Source organism: Carassius gibelio, chromosome B21 (genome assembly GCF_023724105.1).
Source record: "Carassius gibelio isolate Cgi1373 ecotype wild population from Czech Republic chromosome B21, carGib1.2-hapl.c, whole genome shotgun sequence".
Taxonomy (NCBI): Eukaryota; Metazoa; Chordata; class Actinopteri; order Cypriniformes; family Cyprinidae; genus Carassius; species Carassius gibelio.
This window is the reverse complement of record NC_068416.1, coordinates 13,197,654-13,206,725: the sequence shown is the minus strand read 5'-3', so window position 1 is coordinate 13,206,725 and position 9,072 is coordinate 13,197,654. Positions and strand designations below refer to the sequence as shown.

Here is a 9,072-nt window from a genome sequence, read left to right as displayed (position 1 = left end):
TAAAATGTTCAGTGTTTTTGTTAAGAAAAGAAACTCCCCAGTTTATGTTAGCATGTGACTTTTAATTTGCAAAGCACCCTCCCTTTTTATATCTTCTTTTATTACTAGTCTGGTATTAAAAGACTTCAGCGGCATGAAGCATGAATGAATTTAAAAGCATGTAGTTACAAGCCAGAGACGAGAACTACAATACATATCCTGTCTGTGACACACACACAGTCCACAGCAATAACATTTGGCAATGCTTAAAATGAAAGGCACCTCTGTGAGGATGTAACAAGTTTTTAACAAACATTTAAAAATCGATTTTGATAACAGAAGGAGAAATCAAAAGCAAGTAACAAGATATTCCAGCCTCACATCCGTCACGCACACAGATGCTGCATACTCATACTTTTCAGCAGGGGGATGTGAACGGTAATATTTATTATGGGCAATTATTTCCTCTGGCAACACAATGATCGGCTGCATTTGAGAAGGAAAGAAGTCCAAGAAAATCCTATTGGAAAACAACAGCGTAGAGTAGGTGGAGTCATTTGTAAGCGCTGAAAGCCATTGCATGCGTACGGTGTTTGTTTTAAGAGCGAAAACTCCAGCTCACGCTAACTACAAATAAAAACAGAAGTAACTCTCACACCAAAAATGGACTAAACCATCTAGCGCCCTTAGTTGTAGAAGCAAATAAATAAATGTACAGTGATATCATACCTGTTCCCAACAAATGACGGTTTCTGTTCCCGTTGGTCAACACAATTAACGACAGAAATCAAAAATTCCACATAAATGACTTAAAATGTACCATTGTGCTAGTCTTACTCCTTTTTTGTTTGGCATTGCCCCATACTGCTGTTATTTCTTCGGTCTCTTGAAGAGCTTGGTAAAGGCTGTCTTCTTGCGGCCCGTGTTTGAGCCTTCGGTGTCGTCTCCTGTGGAGCCGCTGTCCTCGTCCAGCAGGATCTTCTTGCCTGTGATCTGAGAGATTCGGCTGGCACCCTTTCCTGCTGGCAGTGACGGGCCCTCCTGCTCGAAGGTGTAGATGAGAGAGCGCATCGAGTCGACTGAGTTGAGGCTAGACGGCTGAGAGTGGATCTCTCCGAGACTGGCACACTTCTCCATGCCAAAGGTCTTTTTTTGCATCAGTGGGCTGTCGGTGGAGGAACCACCGTTGGATTTGGAGAGCTTACTGTAGAGTGGAGTTGAGGTGCAGCGCTGGGCGTCTCCGTACTGAGACATTGAGAGAGAGGAATCCGATTCGGACCGGTTCAGATCCCTAGAGGACGCGACAAGGAGAAAAGAGGATTTCAGATTCGATTTATTTGTATTTCCTGTTAGTTTCAATTTTTTTTTACTTCATGTCAACATGAACAGCACTTGCAACTCATTTACTTCAATAAAGCCATGTTTTTCTAAGTGAAACATTGGGAAAGCAGTTCGCGGAGGAATATGGTGATGACTACCCCCCTCCAGAAACACCTCAACAACCTAAATCACTTTTTACTGAGAAGTCAAAATCAAGTTGACTCTCAAAAGTCTCCAACATTTCAATGAAGATTTGCTATTATTCCCACAACCTTACTCTTTATAGCAATGTTAATCAGCATTAAATTGCTGCATTGTTTAATGCATTGGCACAATGGAAAAACTCCAGCAGAAGCCTTAAAGAAGCCAAAACGAGTAATCTAAAAAATGCAGAATTTTTTACATTTTAAAATGATTTACAAATATAACATTATAAAATAATTAAATTAATGTTATGATTATTATACATAGTAATACATAGAAAAATCTCCTAATAGGGAAATATCACCTTTTTTTCCAGAGGCAGAACCAGTGCTATTTTAGTACCACTGAGACACTATAATAGTTTTTAATTCAATATTTTTTTATATTTATTTTGTTGTGTTGTGTATTGTGGTGTTTTTATTAGGGCCCGAGAACCAGTGGTGCGAGGACCCTGTTGGAATTGCTCAGTTTATTATTCTTTTATTAAATTTTTTTTTTAACATTTAGATTTTTTGTTTTGTATTTTTTGCTTTAATTTACATTTTGATGTTTAATAAATTTAACTATTTATATATATATATATATATTTTTTTTTTTTTTTTTTCCATTATTTTTAATTATTTTATTTTTATTTTTTGTTTATATTTTAATTTTGATGTTTAATTTCATTTTGTCATGTCTTTCATATTGTTTTTGAAATATTTGATATATTTTTTTACATAGTTTTGTTTCTTTTTTCTCATACATTCATTCATTTTATTTTTAAGCACCAAAATGTTTTTTAGTTTTAGTTAACTTAACCCTGGATGGAACAAGGTTAGATTTAAGTTCAAAATAATGAAGACCATTTTTCCCACAATTAGAATAATATCCACTGATAAATTAAGCACAATAAGACCAGGGATGATTGTAAAGAAAGTAAACGGAGTAAATGTTGATTTCATGTTGACTTTCTCATGCTGGATTAGTTCGGTTTCTCACTGCGTTTACATTTAAATAGTTAAATGGAAATTGACTAAAAAGGTTAAAGTTCATGACAAGTGAAATTATAATATACTAAATATATTATAATGTTTTAAAGATTCAAAACTGACACTCACAGAAAATGAAATAAAAAGAACCGTTAAACTGTTATTAAAAGATAAATAGTTCAGTATTTATCAATGACAGGGAAGTTATGGATGGCCTACACACATGCTTGTGTGTGTGCACAGCAAACAGTGTGTGAGGTACCCAGTGCTTTCAGTTCTCTGATCAGTGCGTGAAGCAGTGAACCCTGTTGGCGGCAGACCTGAGACCGCCTCCATAGAGGTGAAGTATGAGGAACGGTACTGCAGCGCAGCAAAACGAGAGCCGGAGGAGGAAGACAGGAGTGAGGTAGAGACGATGGAGGGATGAGACAGAGAAGAAGACAGCGAAGGCACAGGGTGAAACTCCACGTGGCCGATCGAGTGACTGCGAGCCTGCCGCACATAGGGCCGACCAGGGGGCCACAGGGGCCCAGCATCACTCTCACCGGCCTCTACCAACCTCTGTGAGCTCAGGTTCAGCATGGGGTCTCCGTGTCGCGAGCGCAGGGACGTCAGGCTGGGAGCTGAGGAGAGGCACACAAACACACACATGTTTGTCTGTATTAGTGAGTCTCTGAGATAATCTAATCGAGATTCTGTCTCATAAACAAGAATGTTATAGGTCGTCCAAAACAGCGGCCTGTGTATCTGTTACATTTTGATTAACTAATCATGATTTTATTCATTTTACATCTTTTCATGTGATATTTTTATATAGCCTTTGTTGCAAACACATATTGGAAGTCACATCAGGGAGGAGTGTGTGATACAGTAATAAAAGCACATTAGCTGTGGTTAATGAAGGAAAATAGAGCTAGGGAGGAAACCGGGCTGATAATGTGGCACAGGAAATGAACACAAAAAAAGTGTAAAAGCATTGCAAGACTGCAGAGAGAAGAGGGTCAGTGTCCACAAAAACTGCACGATGACAGACATGCGGTTTTCAGCTTGCAGGAAAATAATGCAGCGATGCAGCTCTTGGTTAGCTGTAGGAAACTTTTAAGAGGGACGGTGACTGGACATTATGCACTTATTACACGGCTAATAAACTAAGAAATGGACATGAAATATTGATTTGAGTAAAACGATTTTAAAGATCGTGATATAAAAGACTAGGACACTGGGTCTCATTCACAAATAAAGGAGTAGATGATGAACTTTTCACTAAAACACATGAATTTCTGAACATTGTTATAATGTAATGAAATTTAGAGTATTCTAAATGAGCAAACGTGTGCCCATGTTGAAATAGACTAAACCATTTATTTAAACAAATTGTATGTTTGGGTTCAGTTATTCCTACATTTAGAATAATATTCAGTTACTGAAGAACCGTGGGTTGTTTGTTAAAATGTTTGTACGCAGATTACATGTACGAATTTGCATGCATGCACAGTTAGTGAATGAAACCCATTGTCAGTTGTCAGACAATAACAAATTATAAAAATTTAACAGTATATACAAAATCAATGTACAAAAACATTAATGCACAGAATGTTGTAATTGTCCATTCAGAGTATTCCAGAAAGCCGTGTAATAAGTTTAAATACAGGCTTTGCACACTGTGCTTAACCCTGGGTTAACAGATTTTTTTAACCGCTTTTTGTCAGGATTTTACAGACTTTTACCCTTAATTGTAAAATGAGGGGTTGACTGTTTAATTTTAATTTTAGCAATGCTAACACCAAGTTGCTGTGCTAAAGACACTTTATGAATCACTAACCTAGATACCCAGCAACACACAACAAAAATAAATGTTAACAATAACCCAGGGTTAACTACTTTGGTATGGAAAGGCCACAGATGTAATACAAAAGATTTAGATAGCTTCTGCACTAGCTACAGAGCCATGTTTTGCAGCACATCTTCAGTATACAGTGTGGTCACACTGGTGACATTTTGGCGGAATTTTGCAGGCAAAAAAGCCTATGGATTGGGTCGGCAACCTTTTGGGCATAAAGTGCCATTTTTAATTTTTCTGGTTAACCACTGTGCCAGCAACACCTTCCTCTCATCCTGCCCCACCATGCATGCTTTATTTATACAATACATAAGAATTTTTAAATGTTCAGATAAAAATCTATATTTGATTATAATGCAAATAGTTCCTGAAGCACTTTTTAATTATTTTAATGTTTAAATTAGACTTTGAATAACAGATTTACAGTGTGATTCTACTGAACACCACTGTGTGTGTGTGTGTGTGTGTGTGTGTGTGTGTGTGTGTGAGTGTGTGTGTGTGTGTGTGTGTGTGTGCGACAGGCCAATAGTGCATTAAATCATCATGTTTAATTTACGCACAGAGAATGTAGATTGCGCAAACACAGAAACATTCAGGAGATCAAGGAACTTGTCAGTGCTGCCCTGCGACTTTTATTAATCGATACTGAATAATTTTTCTCAGCAACGAGGGTTCGAAATCACAGTTTCTGATGTAAACTTTATTGTTTTTAGAGACACAGATGCAGGTAATTCACATATGCAACTTTAATCTCTCTCACTCAGAATGGCCATATTTGAGGAAAAAGTCAAGTAGTTTGCATAACTGGATATAGCTGTTGGATTTAACATTTCTATCGTAAAACAGTTGATAAATATTAAATGATTTGCAGCCTCGCTCTCTTTAAACGTTAAACTGACGCTTCGCACAGAAATTCACGCTCTGCTGCTTTGAACCGTAAACCCCGCCTAATTTGATTTGATTGGACATTTAAACTATTTTGACACTGACTAGCGCTGTTAGACCACTGAGGTGTTGATCTGAAGTGTCTTGTATGCGCAGTGGACGCACGCGCACGGTTTGCCAGAGCCTCGTGAATCTGTAGACTAGCGCAAGTTCATTTTCATGCAGTTTTCCTTATTGCTTGTGTGCCAGTGGTTATCCCACTGTATGCCACTGGTTGCCGACCACTGGTCTGTGGTAAATACTACAGAGGTTGAATCAAACACATCTCACACAGAAGCCACTTTTAAACAAGTAACTTTTAGTTGGTCAATGTGACAATTTCTCATAACTGACCACTGCAAAATGTGCAAGGGAAATTCCCGAACGTGTGGATCGGGAAACTTCGCCAAATGACAGTAAATGTGACCGCACCTTAAAACTTGCTATTTTGGCAAATTAGGTTGCCATCAGTGCAGACATGGAATCAGTGGCTTCTAATTCATAACATCTACAATAATGATCGCAATTGAGCTGTTAAAGTTTGTGTTCCTGTAGCTCAATTGGTAGAGCACTGCGTTTTCAAGCGCAAAGTTGGGGGTTCGATTCCCCGGGAACACATGATATGTAAAAATTAATAGCCTGAATGCACTGTAAGTCGCATTGGATAAAAGTGAATATAAACAAGTAGCACTGATTCCACATCAAAAATTTAACAAAGGTGTATGTTTAGAGCTGGATACACAATTTCCATCTAGAAGGTCTTAAGTGGGCAGTGGGAGTGACATAGAAGGGTTTGCTTTGTGTTAGAATTGGCTGAGAGAATAAACGGGGTGCTGCCAACCAGAAGGGATTGGTTTCCACAGGGATTGGCTCTCGGAAGCCACAGGCCAAAGGTCGCTCACTCGCCGATCCATCTGCCAGGCGGCATCTGCGGACATTAGCCAATGATATCACACCACGAAAAGGCAAAGCTCAACGGAAAGCGTAATCGCCATGTATTAGGGTTAGAAAACTGGTCACTGGGTCATTTTAATATGGTTATAGACGGCTGAGAAGCGTTATGATAAATATGATCAGATTCAGTACTATTAAAAAAATGTGTGCATGATAAACTCACATTGCAGGGTTCCGGCGGAAAGTATGTCCTCATCCATGTCGTCTAGGTCATCGGATAGCAGTAGGTGTTGGGGTGCAGCGGGGCGGATGCCCAGGAAAGCAGGGTCCAGGTTGAGGGCGGAGGCCAGAGACGACATGCCAGGGTTATTGACAATACTGAACCCTGTCAGAATCTCAATTTGCTGCCATCGATGAAGCTTTTCTCTCAGAGCAGCGGTCACTTCTCCCAGAGCCTGTCTGCAGAAGTGAGAGAGAAAGAGAGGTGAGGTTTGGTTTGGCTGCCCTACGCTCTTAAAGGGGTCATCGGATGGCCAATTTCTGCAAGTTAATATGATTCTTTAGAGTCTAAATGAAAAGTCTTTGGTTAACTTTGGTTAAAATTTTCCTTTAAATGCAAATGACCTCTGGCAAAACTTGCTAACTATCAAATTATATGGAAATGTGATAAGCAAAGATTCATAAAAAAACCCTTATCCTCACTTCATCTGTAGGTGAAGCTGGATCAGGAATGATTTGCGCGAACATAGATGCATTTAGGTAGATCGGGGGCGCAGGTCTAAGGTAAGACAGCAGTGTCAATTAACTATTGTGGGAGTGGACTGGACTTTGTGTCGTCACACAGACAAGAAGCTGAGAATGGAGATATTATTTATAGATTAAAAAAAACACTGTGTAGATTTTTATCATTATAGGGTGGTTGTGAATACACCACAACACAAATTAATGTTAAAACAATATGTAAAAGTGAGTTTTGCATCCGATGACCCCTTTAAAAATAAATATAAATAAATAAAGAACATCCGTGAAACCTTTCCATTCCAAAAGGTTCTTGAGATTACTAAAAAGTCCTTAAAATAGTTCTTTTTAAAAAGTCCTCCCTCTGGAACCTTTCATTTTTAGTTGTGCAAGTTGAAATGAGTCTTTATCTCTGGTGACTCACTTGGCTGAGAGGATTTTGTGATCAACATCGTCCAGTGAAGAACTGTGGGCCACATGGAACGTCCCAAAGATAGTTCCTCTCTTCTTCTTGATTTTTTCTGCCTGTTATTGGCCACAACTTTATAATTAATGGATGTTCAAATCTAATATTAAATCGATTTAATATTCAGTTAAAGCATGTAATCTAGGAGTATTTGAACAACTCACCCCTTCTTTAGCCACTATGAGCTGTCTTTCTGCTTGCTGTTTCTTAATGTTGTAGTACTGTACTTCCACCTCGTGTGTGAGCTGCAGCCATTTCTGCAGAGCTTCAGGAGGAGACCAGCCGCTCCTCAACTCCAGCTCCCTTTCAGCCTTCTTCAGAGCCATTCGCACCTAAAACAAACACACGCTCATAAATATTGGCTGTGTTTAAATGTTTTGAGCAGGGAATTGTGTAAAACCTTTTCTGTGCCACTTCAGCAGTTCCAACAGTGATGGGACACCTGTAAGGTGAGTCTGCGAGGGTATCAAAAGATCAAGCAAATGGTGAAAAGAGGCATGCGTTTTGGTATAAACATGCTATTATTTTACCAGAGTTTGGAAGACTGATAGAAAAATTACATTTATGCATTTAGCAGACACTTTTATCCAATGCAAATTACAGTGCATTCAGGCTAACAGTTTTTACCTAACATGTGTTCCCTGGGAATTGAACCCACAACCTTGCGCTGCAAACGCAATGCTCTACCACTTGAGCTACAGGAACAACAACAACAAAAAAAGTACCCACTTTTCAACAAAATAAATAAATGTAAGCAGTGTTTGAATTGAATCAAGTATTTTGGTAGGGGTAGGGGTTAGTCTCACAATATAATTAGCGTTTTCTTAGACGTGGGGCGGGGCGTTTAAAATGTATAGAAACATGGCAACTAGCCCATAAACAAACTTGTTTAATTAATTAATTGATTCACGAAATTTACCATATCCATTGCATGAATTTAATCACATTTGCCATTATCATTTTTACTCAAATAAAGATATCTTAGGGCAAATGCCTTTTGCTTTTTCCCTAATGCCTTATTCCTCTACAATTTGAGCACTGCATTTAAGGGGAGGTGCTACACATAGAAATTTTAACTTTTATACAACTATTTGGCTGTTGTAGATTTGCATGTAAACAATTAAAAAAAAAAAATGTTTTACATATTTAATGAGGCAGTGCCTAATTTGCATATCTTAAATGACTGTGGCAAAGTTGTTGCCTCTGGCAAGGTTTCATTTTAATTAAAGTAAAAAATAATAAAAACATTCTTCTCACAAGTTGTACCTCCTGTTTATAATGCCTTATGATACCTGTTCCAGCTCTTGCTCTGCATATTTCTGTCTGCTCAACTCGTTCTCGGTTCCCTCACGCAGTTCTCGTAGTCTTTGTGCCTCCTGCTTTGCTGCATCAATCTCACTTCGCATCTCCCGCTCCAGGTTGACTTTCTCCTCCGCCACCGTGTGATGTTCTTCCTGTGCAATCTGCAGCCTAAACATAAACACATGATCAATCTCAAACTGAACCGCCAAAGACTTGTTACTTAACGGGCCAGGTAATGTAGTTTCCCTCAGTCATCAGCAGGTGGCACATGAAAAGGGAACTGGACCCACAAGACACCACCACACCTCTTCCTTTTCATGAAAACTGAACAAGATGTGGCTTGTACAGTTGTGGTAATTCTGTGGTAAAACTTCCTTACAGCTTTAAAGCGGAATTTCATCCCTCGTGGTTGAGTTTCCATGACATGGATGACT

The 9,072-nt window shown here is 38.8% G+C and overlaps 1 protein-coding gene across 3 annotated transcripts in view; it reads right to left on the bottom strand.

Moving 5' to 3' along the window:
• Window positions 1-41: 41 nt before the first annotated feature.
• Window positions 42-9,072, bottom strand: part of stim1b (stromal interaction molecule 1b) — a 32,014-nt gene continuing 22,983 nt past the window's right edge. Inside the window, exons 8-14 of one of the 3 annotated variants that reach the window (XM_052587687.1) lie at window positions 8,629-8,806; window positions 7,501-7,668; window positions 7,295-7,395; window positions 6,356-6,591; window positions 6,080-6,166; window positions 3,034-3,097; window positions 42-1,270 (exon numbers count right to left, since the gene is read on the bottom strand). In XM_052587687.1, coding sequence (XP_052443647.1) covers window positions 850-1,270; window positions 3,034-3,097; window positions 6,080-6,166; window positions 6,356-6,591; window positions 7,295-7,395; window positions 7,501-7,668; window positions 8,629-8,806 — 1,255 coding nt within the window. In that variant the 3' untranslated portion in view covers window positions 42-849. The remainder of the gene's footprint in view (window positions 1,271-3,033; window positions 3,098-6,079; window positions 6,167-6,355; window positions 6,592-7,294; window positions 7,396-7,500; window positions 7,669-8,628; window positions 8,807-9,072) is intronic. The other 2 variants (XM_052587688.1, XM_052587689.1) reach the window with 2 other exon arrangements.